The following is a 17802-nucleotide window of genomic DNA, read 5'->3' on the forward strand; positions in this document are numbered from 1 at the left end:
ACGCCCACATGTCTTAAGCACTTCCGACGCCTTTGCTTTCAGATGAGGGTGAGCCCTGAACAAGATATGGTGAGCACAAGAAGAAAAAAAATTTCGAAAGGGGTCATGGGTGAAAAAAAAAGTCAAGAAACTTTGTCTTAGCAAATACTGTAGTGGTTATATCGGGTTACCATACTCGAAAACTGAGAAAGGAGGACACCTGCACGCACACCCTTAGGGACATCACTTATCCCAATTTCCACAATAGATGCAACCCCTATTCCATACAAAAAAAAACCGGCTACAACAATAATTTTTCCCAACAATAGTTTTTCAGAACCGCTAAAAAAACAGGAACAGAAAAAATTCTGGGAATTTCCACGGTTATTGGTGAATAAGTGGGTGGTTGGGGGGGAGGAAGCACAAAAACACTCATATCAATGAACAAATATTTGTTTTCCCCCAGAAAAAAAGAAAATAATGTCGGAAATCTGAAAAGGAGGACAAAAGATCGAATTTTCCGAAACATAGGAGGACGCTTGAAATGACATAAAAAGGAGGGCATGTTCTCCTAAAAGAGGACGGTTGGTAACCCTAGGTTATATGCTCATTTTTACTGAAATCAGAAGAGAAATAAATTCTAAAAACCTTTACAAAAGATATAGGTGACTAGGGTTACCAACAGTCCTCTTACGTTTCGAAAAATTAGCCTTATTGTCCTCCTTTTTCAGGTTTCCCGAATTATTTTTCATTTTTTCTGCGAAATTTTTTTTTCTTCACTTCTTCATTGATATGAGTGTTTTTATGTTTTTATTCCTACACGTAGTCATAATTAGCCATCGAATTCCCTGGGGCTAAACCATTGAGCTATAAGTAAACTTTACTTACTTTACTGAATTACGTGAATTACTTTACTTATAGACTGAGCTATAAGTGGGCTAAACAGAATTTTTTCTGTTTCTGGTTTATTTTAAGTGGTTCTGTTTTACACTGGACTTGGGAAAAATTATCGTGGTGGTCGATTTTTCATTAGTCGGAATAGTGGCGTCATCTATTGGAAAAATTGAAATAAGTGACGTGACTAAGGATGCGTGAGCAGACGGTCCTCCTTTCTGTTTTCAGATATGGCAACCCTGATTCATGAGCTGAGGTTACCATCATTGTTTTTATCAAATGTGAGATGACCATACGTCCCGATTTTCCCGGGACAGTCTAGGTATTTTCTGTTTTTTTTGGCCGTCCCGACTTTTTGGTAAAAGTGTCCCGGTTTTTCCCGTATTTTACACGAAGCCTACTTGAATTTTTATTCTTTATTGAAGTCAAAGATTGACATTATTCTTCAACTCATAAATTAGTTTATGATAATTATAAATGAGAATATTGAACGTTTTTTTTTTCGTAGAATACATTTTAATCCACTGCAATCTGCAGTAATGCATCATTTCCCGCAATTGCAACAATGTTTGGCAACTTTGTTTCGTTTTGTCGTCGTTTTTGGCGGTGTCCCGTATTTCTCTCGAAGAAATATGGTCAGCTCAATCAAACGGCTTCTTGTTTTTTGGACGTTGGCATCTTTGAATACTTTTGTGAAACATAGATGGCGACACATCTCAGTTTTGAATTGTGTTTACACCTTTACACGCGCACTTCTACCATTTAATTTTAAGCTTTCCTCTGTGGACAAATTTTGTTTCCCGTCGAGCTCATGGATGCAAGTAACTTTCGTTGTCTACAGTGTCCAAAAGCAGGTGTCTTTGATGGCTGAATGAATTCCCACAGTTTTGTTGATTCAGTTGTGTATATGATATGGATCGCGCCTCCGAAATGATTGCCGCAAACAAATGATGATGATGGTGGTGACGTTCGACGTGGGAATGAAATTCAACTCGTTCGAGGAGTTCAAGGCGCTGCTGGACGAGTATTCGGACGAGAACAAGGTGTGCTTCTGGAAGAGGGACCTCAAGCTGTTGGGCACGGCTCCCGTGAAGAGAGCGGCCACGGCCAACCAGCGCCTCGTCTACTATTCCCTCAAGGTATGCTGCGTCATGGGAGGACGCAAATTCACAAAGAAGAAGAACTGCACCAGTCACAGGAATACCAAGTAAGGGTTTTTTTTCCATCCCAGTCACATGTTGAAACCACATCAACATTGTAAATGATGCTAATCGTGTATATGCCATATTAATTGAACATGATCATGGACATGACACTTGAATAGAATTATTCACGTGCTTCCTTTCATTGGTTTTCTAAATATTAAAAAAAAATGCTGCTATATCATCTGGGCTGGACAGGTGCGGATCCAGAGAGATGCGACAAAAGGGACGAATTGTGTGAGTTTGTTCGATCGTCCCATATTTTGTGGGTCAGATAAATTTTCACGGAACAGAAGGGGTGGTCGTTCCCATCTCCTCCCCCTCTGGACAGGGTCGTCTTAAGAACATCATGGGCCCGGGCCAAATGATTTTTCTGAGGCCCTACCAGGCAAACTTTCGAAAATCTCAACCAGATCCTATTTTTGTGAGGCCCGGGTGGGCCTATGCCTTAAGACGGCACTGCCTCTAGACGCACCTGCGCAAAGACAGGCATCTTCAGATATGAATGAAACCAGGGCAGAAATCTTCAGCTACAAAAGAGCAGCCTAGAGAGTAGCTTATGTAAGCTGGGAGTGTGTGTGACCAAAAGAGTTACCTAGAGAAAGAGTGCAAGCATGGGAATGAACAAATGAGTGACTGAGATAACTAGGGAGCAGATCAGTGAGTGACGAATGTATGCGAGTTACCAAAAAAGTGACTTCGAGAGGTGTAATCATAGTGGCAGGGCTAAACGGGCTATGGCAATAGCTTCTATAGATGCATAAGAGGTATTGGCTATGACCCACGGCAGCCAATTTTAAGAATGAATGGTCAAGAAAGTTTGACTAGAATGGGAGGTGGTGGCAAAATTTAAATATCCCACAGATAATGTCCCATGCTCACACACATTCTAAGTCACTTTCTTTTCTTGTCACTCACATAATTGTACATTGTTTTGGTCACTCACATACTTGCACACGCTCTAGGAGTTACACTTTTGGTCACTCTCTTCCCTCAAGGACATTGTTCCTTGCTGTATATGTCACTCTTTCAGTCATTCACATGCTTTTACTCTCTGGCTCTCTTTTTGGTCATTTATATGCTCACTCCCTCTGTAGCTCTCTTTTGTTCATTCACATGCTTGCTCGTTCTCCAAGACATTCTTTTGCCCACTCATGTGCTCACAACTTCTCTAGGTCACTCTGCTGTCAGAAGCGGGGTCATCTTAAGAGCATCAGGGACGCCTGGGCAAAGTGATACTTTGACTGAACTGTAATTAGGCAGGAGCAACCGAGGCACTGGGGCTCGAGCCATATGAGGCTCCCACAAAAAATTTAACTGGATTTATATAAATTTTGGATCTCATTTTTATGAGGCCCCTTCTCTGCTCTTGGGCCATGCGTTAAGGCAGCACTGCTCGGCAGAGGCAGGGTGTTTTATTTAAGGTTAAACAGACATTTATTTAGGATTAAACAAATTTTGCCATGCTTCTCCCATTCTACTGATTTTCTCATCCATTCATTCCACAAATTTGTCGCCCCTCTACAGCCGTGAGGGTATAGCCTGCTACACCCCCCTGTAAATACACCACTGAGTTAAGAGTGTGAGTCAAAGTTCAGCTGTATGGGGTACATGGCATATGTTACACATGGTATGAATTCCCGATATTTTTTCACTTGTGTATAACATTTGTGATTCTGAGTGTTTGTTATAGAGTAATTTTTTGAATTTTTCATTTCAGTACAATGAGAAAAGACTGCCCAGCGTATTTCTTCCTGATTTTATCCAAAGACGGACAATATCTACAGATATCGAGTATGTGTGAAGCTCATAACCACCCAATTGATGAGAATATCTACGAGCTTTTACCTCAAAAGAGAAGACTTGCGAGCTTGATCGGTAAAGCAGAGCGTTTGCACAGGATGCAGAAACGCTTGTATGTTTCATGCCTTAAATCTACGACAACAGAGGTGTCTATGAAATCACCTCACAGACATGATTTAACTATTAGGCAAAGTTCAGATTCATCATCGTCAGATACCAAGATATCGGAACAGCAAAAGAAAAGATGTGGTGCACTGAATAAGCATTCCATTCACCAAGTTGGTCATCGTTTCTCAAAGAATAATCTAGTCACAGACAAGATTGAACAAACGGAGCCTCAAACGCAGCTGCAGAAGTTCCGTCATGCTTCAGCTCTAACTGATGAGCTTGCGCAGATCATTTCTGAAAGCAGTGGTGAAGATTTTGACAAGAAAATGACAGTGGTGCAAAATTTAATAGAGTATAGTATTCTTCAGACTTGTTGTTTCATTTTTATATGTGTATACAGTGTAAATCCTATATAGCAGTGATTCTCAACATGGGCAACAGGAAAAAATGCATCCGGGAGGACACGTGAACCAAATTTTTATGTGTCTTTTTTCAAAATTCTGGATATTTGACACGCTATAGCGGTGGTTCTCAACCGGTGTTCCGTGTGAACTCTCAGGGACTCTGCGCCACTCAAGGAAAATATAAGAAAACAGTAAATTTGAAAAAAAAAAAAAAACTATTAATATTTTTGAATAATAAAAATAGGTCAGTAACTTTGATGAATAAATAAAAAATAGACCTACGGGGCTGCACCATCGAAATTATATCCCGGAAAGGGCTCCATGGGTCAAGAAAGGTTGAGAACCGCAGCGCTATAGCATGTCATTGGCATCTATGATGCTATAATAACTGCAGATATAACAATATTAATCTCTGCTCCTGATGCACTTTTCATAGTGTTAATATATCACATCTATAACAATAAATCCAGCAATGCTTTTATGGTTTTGCCACCTGTTGGCTACACAAATTTTGCCACCTTTCTTTCTAGTCTGATTTTCTTGACCACTTATTCCTCAAATTTGCTTGGCTACAGCCCACTTATTTCTTCCCTCTGCTATCAATATGCCTTTGTCTCTATGTCACTCTTTTGGTCTTCCACATGTTTGCACACTTTTTTTTGGGTGGCTCACTAACCTGGTACTTTGCTATCTGGGTCACTCAAATGCTCACTCTCCAGGTCACTCCCATAATACTTGTGCACTCTCTAGGTAACTCTATTGGACATTTTCATGCTTGCACACTGTTTTTATCACACGCTCCCATGCTTTCTTGGTCACACTTTTGATTCCCCCTTTACTGTCTAGGTCTCTCCCATGCTTACACACTTTCTAAGACATTTTTTTTTTTGGTCACTCCCATGCTTAGGGCCATTTTTAAGTGCTTCATGGGAAAGGGGAGGGCAAGGCTTCATGGAAGGGGCAAAACGCAAAACATTTAGCTTTGGGGCTTATGTGGTCCCTTACTGGCTTGCACATAGTTTCTGTCACTCATATGCTTGCAAACTGTCACTCTATGACTGAGTGTGCCTCGTTCTATAGGCAGACGTGGATTTAGTGTTTTACCTCCTTTGGGGTGTAAAAATTTTATCACTTTTCCTCCCATCCTACTAATTTTCTTGACCACACATTCCTCAAATTTGCTTCGCCTCCAAACATGCCATCTTAGCTTATAGCTCGCTAAGCCCCCCCCCCCCTGAAAATATGCATCTGGATAAATCCTTTATAACAATACATTTCTCTGGAGCATCATTATTACGGCTTGAATTTTTATGATCTAAATATGAAACATTGTTGCTAATCAGTTAAAAACATGAAATTCAGCTTTTTTAATCTATCAGCAACAACATTTCATCTTTAGGACATAAACATACGAGCCTTAATCATTGTATAGACATTTTGCTTCAATAGACAGAATGCATGTTAATTTTTTGAATGTATTATTTGTCTCCTGGTTTTATTTAGGATTGTAATCTAATTCGTATTTTGTTCTACTTAGTTTTTGGAAGTACAACAAGGAAGTTGAGCTAACTGAAGTTATAACGACAAATGTGACCTCTGATGGTAAGCCCCATTTTCTATGGGTGTCTTTCTGATTATTATTTTTTTTTTTTGATGCACTGAAACATTTCATTTTGAAGATGCTAATTTATGGATTAAATTAATTTCAATCTATTTGATAAAGATAGTACAGCTGCACAAAACATGTAGAATGATACTTTAGCTAACGAAGATGATTCATTCTGGAATCACATTTGTTAGCTAAAATGCGATTTCCCATATGTTTCTATAGGAAAATCGCTTGATTCCTTCCAGCTTCTACCCAAAATTTAAAGATAGGTTTTTAAAACACCAAAGAGGGGTGAACAGCTTCAAAAGTGAATAAATGGAAATCTACAGGAAGATGAGAGATCTGAAGATCTTTTTATTCTACATTTATGTACCCAACACCCGCTTTCTCGTGTTGATACAACCCAGTCGAGTTTGTAAGTTTCCCCATCTATTTGTGACTTGGTTAGCTCATTTCTGAGTCTGATACGTGCAGATGGAGAAGATGTAAGCTCCTAGAATGTCCAGACTGTTCAGCTTGATGCTGAGACCCTTGCACTGAAAGAATGTGTGCTCTGAACACAATCTCCTTTTTTTTTCAATGCATTTTCTATTTTGACTGAATCCTTCATTTTTTTTAAATAGTTCAAAGAATTTTGGAAAAAGAAGTGAAGGTGCATCTATGAAAAGATTCTGAGGTGAGCATGTGTGTGAGTTAATCTAATGACAGTAATTCTAATGATTATTGCCACTAAAATTCAGCTCACGTTGCGGCTATTTTATGTTAGCGCATGCATTCATTACCAACGAAAATGTTTATCAGCTGAATTTGTATTGGTACTGAATTTGTGTTTGTAAGGCAGAAAAATCATGAAAAATCTTTGTTAGCCAAAAAATTTATAGGCTGAGGTGTTCGCCAAGGTGTCACTGTACTTGGTGGCTGGGTGAAGCCTGCATTTTTTCAAAATTGCAAGATTCTTAGTTCGATTGGGGTATCAAGCACAAAATCGAGCGTTCAGCATGCTTCGGTGCAGTGTTTCCCAACTTTTTTGAAGGCTTGGACTCCCCTCCCCATTTCCATAGAGCATATTGTAGCACCAGCGTCCCATAAAATGCAAAATGTATTGTTTTCTTATAATTTGCATACTATAAAAATTGAATTAATTACAATTTCACAGCACAAAATGTGTCATTCATTGCAGTGGTAGTAAATGAAAATAATCTTGGGGGCCCCAGAGCAGACTTTTTCTTGAAAGTCTTCTTGAAAGATTATCATTATGAAAAATATGTGTATATATATGTTTTTTATTTGGTCTCCATTCAGCTCAGGGCACTGAGGCTGTGCCCGGTTGCCCCAACCTGGTTACAAGCCTGATCTGATCATGCATTTAGTATTGTGCTTGAATTTTCACTGCTGTCATCTATTTTTCAAACTATGAATGTAGTGCAATGATTGAATTATTTTATAGTTGCAATGTACTTTTTACGACCCCACCCATAATTAATTTTAAAATATCCTGTGACCCACATAAATTTATGCAGTTGAATATGAAAAGACAATATGGAGACATTAATTTTCATGTTTGAGAAGATATAAATAAAAAGTTGAAATTAATGTTATATTGCCTGGATATCCAACTCAAAGTAGGTCCGGCTAATTACTTCATGATTAATCTCCTGGGCTTCGTATATCTATCTCTAAGCAAACTCAATATTTCAAAAATTGAGAATTCAGTACAATTTTTAAAATTATTGATGTGGCAGGAAACCCTCCACTAAATTTCCACATTTATACAGCAACATCTGCAATTTTAACACTGATTTCTATGAGGATCATCCTTTGCCTGACCGTCAAAGTGATGCTGATGACGATTCTGATGACTATTGAAAAAAAGTGTCAAACCATTATAAAGGCATGAACTATTATCTATATATATTGGCAGCGTTAAAGAAGTGATAAACCATTGTAAAGGCATATAAACGTCTGAAACACATTGCTAGGGAACCACGGTAACTAAAATGACCATTCCGAAAGTGATTGTTGAGGCACAAAAACCATTGTTGCCCGCCAGTTTTTTGCCCATTTGGGGCATTTGCCCTGCTCTGACGAAATTTTAAAGTAGCCTATTGTTCAAGTCGGGTCCCATTTGGTATATATGCAAAATTTGGCGACGATCTGTCTGAAATTGTAGATTTGTATAGAGAACATAAACACACACAGACAGACAGACAGAAAATCAATTTTATATATATAGATATTCTATCACTTTTCCCTGATATGATTATAAGGCTTATTGTATTTCTGATTATATTATCGATTTTTGGTATTAGATCTCATAGATCTGATGCTGCGATTGGTGTTATTCCAGAGACATCACTTAATGTTAAGACATTGCATACTTGTGGTAGTAGTAGAGATGTAGAATTCTCGAGAATATTCTCTGAAAGGACTACTATCATAAATAACTTGAGAATATTTTTATTATTCTCAACGAGAAGTCATTCTTAACGGGGAGATCACATCTATTATATTCTCCAGTTATCTTTATAGATGTAAAATTCTCTGTAATAAAAAAAGAAAGATTTGACTTTTGAAAGACTCTCAAGAATATTCTTGAAGTGTTACAATGTTACAATAAATAACTTCACCTCTCTCTCTCTCTCTCTCTTATTTTTACTTGGTAAATGAATGTCTTCAAAATTAAAAGATAATATATATGTTCATAATATGCTACATGTTTATGAATAATTAAAATATATATGTAATAGCAAATAAAATAGTAAATTGATTATATTTAAATTTGTAAAAGCGGGAAGCTGTATCTTGTTATTTTCCTGCAAACAAAATTAACTATACAAAAAATACAGAGACCACTCTGAACGCAGCTTTTTACTTGGAGGTGCTCAAAAGGCTGAAGAAGAGGGTTGCGCGCTGCCGAAGTGACATCAAGGACGCATGGAAACTTCATCACTATAACACGCCAAGCCACAGTACCTTCGTTGTCAGCAATTTCCTGGCCAGGACCCATGCCCCATGGGTTCCCCAGCCTCCCCACAGTCCTGACCTGGCTCCCCCAGACTTTTTTCGTTTCCTCGCTTAAAAGGAGCCCTGAAGGGGAAACATTGGGACATGTAAAAATGGCTCTTTGTTTGTCGATCAACTTTGGTTTTATTTTTGCTTTGAACTTATTTCTGAAAATTCATCTAATTTTAAAAGAAATTTTTTAATCTTTAAATGTTTCAAAAATCTTCATAACAAAAACTTTTGAAACCTCTCACCATGACAGAGAATATTCTCAGAATAGACTCGAATTAAAACTTGTCATTGTGAGGTAATTATGCTAAAAAAAATTGTTCTAAATGTTTCAGGCAATGAAAACTGAATTATATGTCATAATATAAACAAAATTAATATTTTTTTTTCATTGCTTAAAAGAAAAAAATAGAATATTCTCGATTTATTCTCCAGTTTTACATCCAGGAGAATATTCTCACATCACATCTCCAGGTAGTAGCTTTCTTAGCATAAGGCCATGAAAGACTCCCCCCCCCCCTCCTGTTGTGTATTAATATAAGCAACAATTCCAAAGAGTCCTTGCTCTTTTGTATCATTCCAGAAATACTCGAGAGCTCTTTACAGAAAATAATTGAAAATTCAATAATTTATAAATCAATTTGCACTTTTCCTTTGAAATTAATAGTGGCTGGCATGAAGAAGTCGACTGTCTTGGAATGAATCTTTTATTATTTAAAATGAGTTTTCATTATTTTCTATAGAAAAAAGTGTAATATACAAGTGTTTCAAATTACAAGCACATTCATGGAACAAAATTATTCTCTGAAACCGAAGTGTTCCACTGTATTCTATTCATTGATATGCATATATACATAAACTGTATGCCATCCAGATCTTTCATTGATGTGATTTATATGACAGCAAACTTGAAAGCATAAAAGATCTCCATGATTAATCACATTTAGACATATTAAATGTTTCATAAAAATGTTTTTGTCAATCTCGTTCTTTCAGCGAGCATTATAGTAGTATCGTGCATTCTTCAATTTTTTTCAAATATCATTAAAGTGATTTATGATGGATGCATTTGTAATACAATCTGTTTCCAAATACTTTTATTTTACAGGAAACTCTCCAGGAAACTCAAACTCCGGTGATCATCATTACTATGCAGATGGAAAAGATGAGAATGATCATGCAGTTCCAGACTCTTCCGGTAAAGTCTTGAATGTTACATTGCTTTGTTTTTTATCCTGATTGGGTGTCATTGAAATCAGTTGGCAAGTGCAGCATTGCAAGCTGATTGCATCGTTTGATGCTATTGATCAGTCACAGTCCGTCAGGTGATGGGAATGGGTTTCAAAATTAATAAAAAGATCAGTAGCATACGAAATAATTATTTTCTGAAAATTTAGTGTTTTGTTTGTCACAAATCATTTCTTTTATTTGAAAGTTCATAACAGCATTTGATTTTAGGTTGCCAGGATGTTGATGATCATTCTGTTCTGATGATTGGTGGAGATGCTGTAACGTTGCCAGCATTTTGTGGTAAGTCCATAAGAATAAACTCAGGAGTGATATTAGTTGTTATGAACGAATAATTGATTGAAAAATGTTAATATTCTATGCCTTTCCAGATGAAAATGTGCAAATTTATGAAGAGGTTTCAAATGCACCAGAAATTGTGACAGTGGAGCCATCTATTGGAGCTCTTCATACAGGTTTTTATTTTTCTCATTGGTTACATTATCTGAATTTCTAATACAGTAGTACCCATGCATGCATCATTAATGCATTCCAAGATTAACGATGATTAAAGTGACCTAAAATGAGGAGTGATCTAAGTCAAGGAAATTCAAGTCAGGGTGTTACTGTGTAGGCTATATACAGTGAAACTCCTCTTAATAGTCATAATTAGAGCCCGGATTATATGCAAATGCATATGTGCATATGCATTTGCATATTTTGGCCTTTTTTAACATTAATGCATATAAATGCATAAAATCAAAGAATTTTCAGAATAAGTGCATATTTTTGAAGGTTTATTTAAGTTCACTCAATTTTTTTAAAATAATTTTTCATATAAATATTGTTCGTTCACATATATTTTCATAACATTTTTTCCCGCAGGTGAAATTTAGTGTTTTAATACATATTTATAAAGTATTTTACGAATATTAACCGTTTTATTGTATTTCTAGAGATATGCCAGTGTTAATTTTTTTTTAGAAATTGTGTCAAAATACTTTTTTTATTACTGCTATTTTCGTTATTGAGCTGCTACAACAAACTGAAAATTAAAAACTGCCTGAATAAGAAATATATGTAGAAGTTATTTTTCATATACGGATGTGGGGGGGGGGGGGGGGGTATATATATGAGGGGGTATTTTTTTGTAAATGAATACATATGCACTAAGAAATAGAAAGGATGCATTTTAAAAATACATCTGCTTTTTTTTGGATGGTGATTTTTTTAATGCATATTTTCTCATTTTTTCACATATTTCGGAATTTTTTACTTTTAAAGATTTCTAGTGCATATCCTGGGGTGATTAATGCATAATTTTTAATTCCCAGTGCACATTTTGGTATTTTATATGCTTATTTTTCCATTTTTAAGCGCATATTTTTGCGTTTTTAAGTGCATATTTTTGCATTTTTAAGTGCATATTTTTAGAGCATATTTTGCCACTTTTTTAGTGCATATAATCCGGGCTCTAGTCATAATAGTCTCTTTCAAGTATATATTTTTTGTCCCACCGAAAAACTGCAAAAGAGTGGTTTTACTACAATACACCTATATTATGATACTTTGGGGCTGGACAAACATAATATTATAAAGGAGTTATTGTTTTATAGATAGAAAATATTTACTATGAAAAGTGTATCGGGACCAGAGAGTAATACCATAATATAGGTGATTATCATTATAGAGAGTATTTCATTATATAGGATTTTCACTGAATGTGGTTTTAATTTATTTTTTTTTCAGCTGCATCAAAATGCACAATCATACACTGCCCAAGCATTCAGATAAAAGAAGGGCAATCATGACAGCCTTTGGGATGGTTTCAATTTTTATTGCAGCATATATGGCGAGACATTCGGTTTCCATGTGTAATAAATTTTACTTTGTTATATTTTATGACATCCATTATTGTAAATCATTTGTTGTTGAATTTACACTTTAGATTCTTTCTTAGCAGGGCCTGGTTTTTATTATCAAGGTGGGCTGGGTGAAGCAGGATTTAAGTGGTGCCGACTACATTCAGAATAAAAGATGTTTGGTTGATAAGTTTTGAATACATCTTATAAATCCGCACAATTTTCAAGCTTCAATACGTCAGACTTTTGAACCATAATAACTTCTGGACACCACATGCGAAGACAATGTTCAATATCTCGTCTGAAAGATGCAGATTCGAAGTTTCTAGTGATGAGTGTTTGATTTCTGTGTGACGTCATCGTATAACACAATAGTGTCCCAAACATGAAGTATGAAAATTGTCTTATCACTCATAGAAAATTGATATAGCTTGAGACTCCGGCTTGCTATTGCCTTATATGATGGGAAGAAACGAGTCCCAGTAGGAACAGCTAACTCTTCATTCCATGTTCATATCGACATTAATATCCAGAAAATTGCTTTCCTCGATATGTATTGTCAGTTGAGGTAAACACCATCTATCTGAGCATCGAAATGCTCTTGTCCCGGGTGACAAAGTATCTAGGTGGCTCCCTGCGCAGCACTATCTGCGACAAAGCTGCATTAAGAGTAACTTTCAAGTGGCTTTGATCTGCGGTTTATTGTGGGTTAAACATGGGATGACGATATGACCCGTATTTCCCAAGATACTATCGTATTTTTTTCGTAATTTTTACCATTCCGACATTTGCGTGCATTGTTATTTCCCGTATTTTCAAGGAAGAAGCTGACTTATTAATTGTATTATGATAGTTATGACTGAAAATATGTTCAACTCATGTACTTAACTATTTTTTATGAATTTCAATCCACTGTTATTTGCCACCGTTTGGTAATAATTTCAGTCAAATTTAGCAGTTTTGCTTCTCTGGCATGAACTTTGGGGACAACCGGAAACGTTACCGTATTCTCTGGTGGGGGAACCATATGTCCCGTATTTTGGCAGTTCTGATGCTTGTGCAACAATATTCCACTATTTCCCACAATTCCAGCGAAACCAACTCGAATTTTTTTGTATTGAAATCAAAGATTAAAATTATTCTCCCAACTTGTTCATATTCGCAGTCATTATCATAATATCTCAAAATTTTTCATCTTTCACGTTTCCTTTCGTAGAACTTAAGTCAGTGCAATTTGTAGTGCCTCACTAAACATTTGCAATTTTTGGTGATTTTAGCAATAATTAGAAGTTTTTGTTACTTTCACCACATTTTTGGCGAAAATTAACGATGCCATAATTTTTTAGGATGGGTTCTATATTTTGTTTTAAGGAAATATGGTCAGGTCATAGAATCTCGGGCTAAAATTTTTTGTTTATATATATTTGTCATTGACTACGGACGAACTGAGCTCAATAATTTTAGTTCTTTAAAAATGATGAAGTCATTATTTTACATTGAAAAACTCATCTTGGCATTCGAAATTTTTTTAAATTTCAGCATTTAATGATAAATTTAAAATTGGTGATATGAATATATTTTGATAATAAAATCACAGGCGGAAGGACCAAGATACCATCGGGAACACAAACCAAAAAAATCATAAATGGCGCTTTGCTTATCCATACCTGCAGACAATAATATAGTAGATTATTTGGTGAAACTCGGTTGTTCCCTGTGATACCTCGTGTGTTCGGTGAGAACTTTGAAGAAGAAAGGAAGCGGTTATCGGTGACAAGACTCGATGGCTCCAGGGATCGCGGAGAAGAAGAATAACGTGCTGCCGTTGTGGGGCAACGAAAAGACCATGAACTTGAACAACTTGATCTTGACGAACATATTGTCCTCGCATTACTTCAAAGTGAACTTGTACCAGCTGAAGACTTACCACGAGGTTATCGACGAGATCTACTACCAAGTGACTCACCTAGAGCCGTGGGAGAAAGGCAGTAGAAAGACATCGGGACAAACAGGTATGTGCGGCGGTGTCCGAGGGGTCGGTGCTGGTGGCATAGTCTCCACAGCCTTTTGTATATTATATAAACTATTCACGTTGAAGCTGACCCGTAAACAAGTGGTCGGGCTCATAAATCACGCTGATTCGCCTTACATACGTGCCCTGGGCTTCATGTACATCAGGTACACCCAGCCCCCATCGGATCTGTGGGAGTGGTACGAATCCTATCTGAGCGATCCTGAGGAGTTGGACGTCAAGGCCGGTGGCGGTCAGACCATGACCATAGGGGAGATGCTGAGGCACTACCTATCGAAACTTGAGTGGTTCTCAACACTGTTCCCAAGGATACCAGTCCCGATACAGAAAGATCTCGAAAGGAAGCTCTCCGACTGGAGGGCGCAGCCGGAGAACCAAGCTTTACTCAAGGCATCAGAATGGGCTGAAGAATCCTCGCAGCATGAAGTCGTCGAAGAGAAAGTTGAAGCGCCTCCCGCGAAAAGGGAAAGAAGCCCGAGGAGGGAGAACTCTGACCATTTCAGGGACGAAGAATCGAGGAGCCACAAGAGAAGGCACCACAGTAGGGACCGGGAGAGGAGCCGAGAAAGAAGCCGACATAAAACCTATGATTCCATCCACCACAGGAAAGAGCACGAATCAGACAGACACAGTGAGAAACACCATCATCGTCATCACAGCCGTGACAGGAAACACGAGCGGCACCATGAACATTCGAAGAGACACGATAAACACTCTCATTCACATCGAGGACACAGAGGCCATTCTAGAGACAAGGAATAGACTAAATCATCTCATTATTTATGCTCTTGTCAGAACTTGCAATTGCCGATTGATTGTACTGTGACTGATATATGTACTTTCAGAGAGCGTTTTTTTAATTGTGTTTAAAAAACCTATGTACAGAAAACGTGTAATTCGAGGACATTTGAATTTATCACACTCATGAATCTGTTTATGCAGTTATTTCGATGTTATGTATGCAGTCATGTTGATCCTACCATGAATACAAGTGCACCCGGATTGTTTGAATACATTAATTTATACTCGCTGCGATTCTTGTTCTTGTTGTGTAAATTTCTGAGTTATTGGTAGATTGTTTATATTCCCAATTATACTGTATTCCACTGTTTGGTGACTTTTTCCCCCATTGTGGATAGGGCGTGCGTATACCGAGCCAGGGGTTTATTTTTGGCGTACTGTTGAATGAGAAGCGACACCACTTCTATGTGTCTATCCTGAGAACGTATGCATATTAGTGATAAGTGATGTTTTTCCTTGTCTCTTACCTAAATCTACAATTTTTTCAGATGAGTGTTATTGACGATTTATTTTTACTTGTATTCAAAAGTTGATATTAAGCGCCCATTTATCCTCAGAGGGTCGCTTTTGCGATGATTCATTTTTAATTACTCATATTTGAGAGTGAAGGGTCACATGATGTGTTTGCTTGTGGTGGCAGGTCAGCAACGAAGCATGTTCACTGGCCCTTGCGAGCTGTCATAACAAACTTAAAGTGAAATCACATCACGCTGATTACAATATATACGAGATATATTTTTGTTTTATTATTTTTCAAAAAGTACTGTATTCAGGTGACATGACAATAAAATCTGCAGTGCATTGATTAAATGTTCAGTTTCACGTGTCTCTAAGAGATTTTGAAAAGAGCGTGTCGTCACTGCTAGTCTTCTGCTGTACACCTAATAAATGTCTGGCTCTGTATACATATCCCCTGCCCTTTTCTTTACCACTAACCCTGATTTGGCGTAATTTTTTTGGGTTTGCAGCAGGATGATAGAAACACTCACTAACATTTCATAAAGAGGGGGATTATGTCTGTGAAATGGCGGTTTTGGCGTAGATGAAAACTTGGCAACAAAAAGGTAAACCGTATAGGGGCCGTTCAAGTATTAAGTCATAATCGAAGGGGGTTTGGATAATGCTTACATCATCAACCACCCTTTATGAAAATATGAAATATTTTTAATGTCATCTTACTCGCTGCGCCAAAAATTTAAAAAACCTTTCGATAGTTTGTGGGTACTTGAAGTAACATTCTCCCTATTGATAAGTGCCCTACTGAGCCACTTTAGCGATCTCTAAATGTTTCGTCCAGGCCACGTAATTACAATCCCTACTCTCTTGGTAACACAGGAAGCATTAGCACGTCAGTTATTGGTTAATGCAAGCAAAAGAGCTAGCAAGACGTCACGAAAGGTAGAGTTTTGGGCGAAACTGAATTTCTAAGTTCATTAACGAACAATGAAAACATTTTTTATTGAATCAGTAAATGATAGCTGGGCCCAGCTTCGCGAGCCATTATTATTGTCTTCTCGATTCACATGAACCGCAATTGATTAAATCAGAAACAAAAATGGAAACAATTTTTAGTAAATCAGTAAATGACTGGAAGGATGGGGAAAAAATAGATGAGTTTTAGACCGAATTGTACACACAGCCTTCGGCAAGTGAGCCTGGTACTATAACCATTACTCCAACAGTGGATGTCGGACTCAAGCAGAATTAAATGTACCTATTGTTAAACGTCGCTAGGAAAATTTTCATGAGTGATGTAATGGTTTATCACTCATTTTGGCCAATCACGATACGATAAATTTCTACAACGTAGCTAGAAATGTAGGGATTATTTATAAGCATCCGGTGTGCTTAGGTGCTCTGGAACTGTGCCACGCATCACTCAAGTGATACGTAATTAACATACAATGTACCACACACTTAAATAATCTGAGAATGTCGCGGGTAACTTGAGTGATGTAGAACTGCACCGGGGTCACTTAAGCGCTATAAAACCATCAAATATCACTCAAGGGATCTCTAAGTGTGTCACGAATCGCTTAAGTATTCTGGAACTGTATCTGGGTCATTTAAGTGATCTGAAAATGTACCATGGGCCGCTTGAATATTTTGGAATTGTACCATGGGACACTTAAACGATCTGTAAATTGTGTCGCTTAGTTCATTTTTGCAAAATTAGGTTTGAGAAGGGCAGGCTGCATCAGATAACCCCCAGGGCCATATTTGGTCCACGAGCCAAGGGCCTTTATATGATTTAGAGGGTGGTTCGCAATGAATTTATGAATTTTTTTTTTTTTTTTTAGTTCGTAGACTTCAAATAACATTGAAATTAACAGAAATTGATTATAATTACACGTAAAGGTATTCCAAAATTTCAATTTAAAAATTTTTTTGATCGGTGGGGGGGGGGGGGGTTCAGCGCGAGCCCTTCCGTGTACGTCTCTCATCCCACCAATATGCGTGATGACGAAATTTTGCTGACAAGGCGGGGAGGGGATTAAAAATGGCTAAAAATTTTCTTGCGTAATATTTGAACGGCCCCCATATTGGGAATCGACTGACTTGAAATGATTTTTTTCACTACCCTGGCATGAACAATCTGATTTACATTGCACAAGCAATACATGTATTTTACACTAAACATTCTTAATAGATGTATTACGGTTGTTTGGTAACTTTTTTTTTTTAATTGCTTGAATCAATTCGGTGCTATTTGCTAGCGATGTCACATGATATGAAATACTGTGATGAGACCCAAAATATGTTCGAGAGCATGTGAAATGAAGTAAAAAAATGGGGCTGAGGATGCAAATAACTGCACCATGCGTTCTTTCGATGTACACAACTGATGTAAAAGAAGTGACGTTACACA

General features: G+C 37.3%; 2 protein-coding genes across 3 annotated transcripts; both read left to right on the top strand.

Moving 5' to 3' along the window:
• Positions 1–1559: 1559 nt before the first annotated feature.
• On the top strand, positions 1560–12133 carry LOC149088184 (uncharacterized). Of its 2 annotated transcripts, none has more exons than XM_089245393.1 (7): positions 1560–2080; positions 3796–4338; positions 5928–5992; positions 10120–10209; positions 10470–10541; positions 10631–10714; positions 11988–12133. In XM_089245393.1, exons 1-7 carry the CDS (start codon positions 1821–1823, stop codon positions 12047–12049), a joined length of 1176 nt encoding a protein of 391 aa, XP_089101519.1. In that variant the 5' UTR covers positions 1560–1820; the 3' UTR covers positions 12050–12133. The 2 variants fall into 2 exon arrangements, with proteins under 2 accessions (XP_089101519.1, XP_089101525.1); XM_089245399.1 differs by having other exon boundaries at positions 1576–2080; positions 10132–10209.
• A 1594-nt stretch (positions 12134–13727) lies between these two features.
• LOC149088185 (pre-mRNA-splicing factor 38B) lies at positions 13728–15743 on the top strand. Its single transcript, XM_089245406.1, has one exon. The coding sequence runs from the start codon at positions 13884–13886 to the stop codon at positions 14892–14894; it is 1011 nt and encodes a 336-aa protein (XP_089101532.1). The 5' UTR covers positions 13728–13883; the 3' UTR covers positions 14895–15743.
• The last annotated feature ends 2059 nt before the right edge of the window (positions 15744–17802 follow it).

The sequence above is a fragment of the Pholcus phalangioides genome, unplaced genomic scaffold, assembly GCF_987345545.1.
Source record: "Pholcus phalangioides strain wild (caught in Gottingen) unplaced genomic scaffold, Ppha-v1.0 ptg000003l_1, whole genome shotgun sequence".
In the NCBI taxonomy this organism is placed as follows: Eukaryota; Metazoa; Arthropoda; class Arachnida; order Araneae; family Pholcidae; genus Pholcus; species Pholcus phalangioides.

What these genes read in the sequence shown, in the direction of transcription:
- LOC149088184 (XM_089245393.1), top strand. Translation starts at nt 1,821, where the DNA reads ATGATGATGATGGTGGTGACGTTCGACGTGGGAATGAAATTCAACTCG. An exon ending in ACCAGTCACAGGAATACCAA is followed by an intron (nt 2,081 to 3,795) that starts GTAAGGGTTTTT and finishes TTTTCATTTCAG; the next exon opens with TACAATGAGAAAAGACTGCC. An exon ending in TATTGGAGCTCTTCATACAG is followed by an intron (nt 10,715 to 11,987) that starts GTTTTTATTTTT and finishes TTTTTTTTTCAG; the next exon opens with CTGCATCAAAATGCACAATC.
- LOC149088185 (XM_089245406.1), top strand. Translation starts at nt 13,884, where the DNA reads ATGGCTCCAGGGATCGCGGAGAAGAAGAATAACGTGCTGCCGTTGTGG.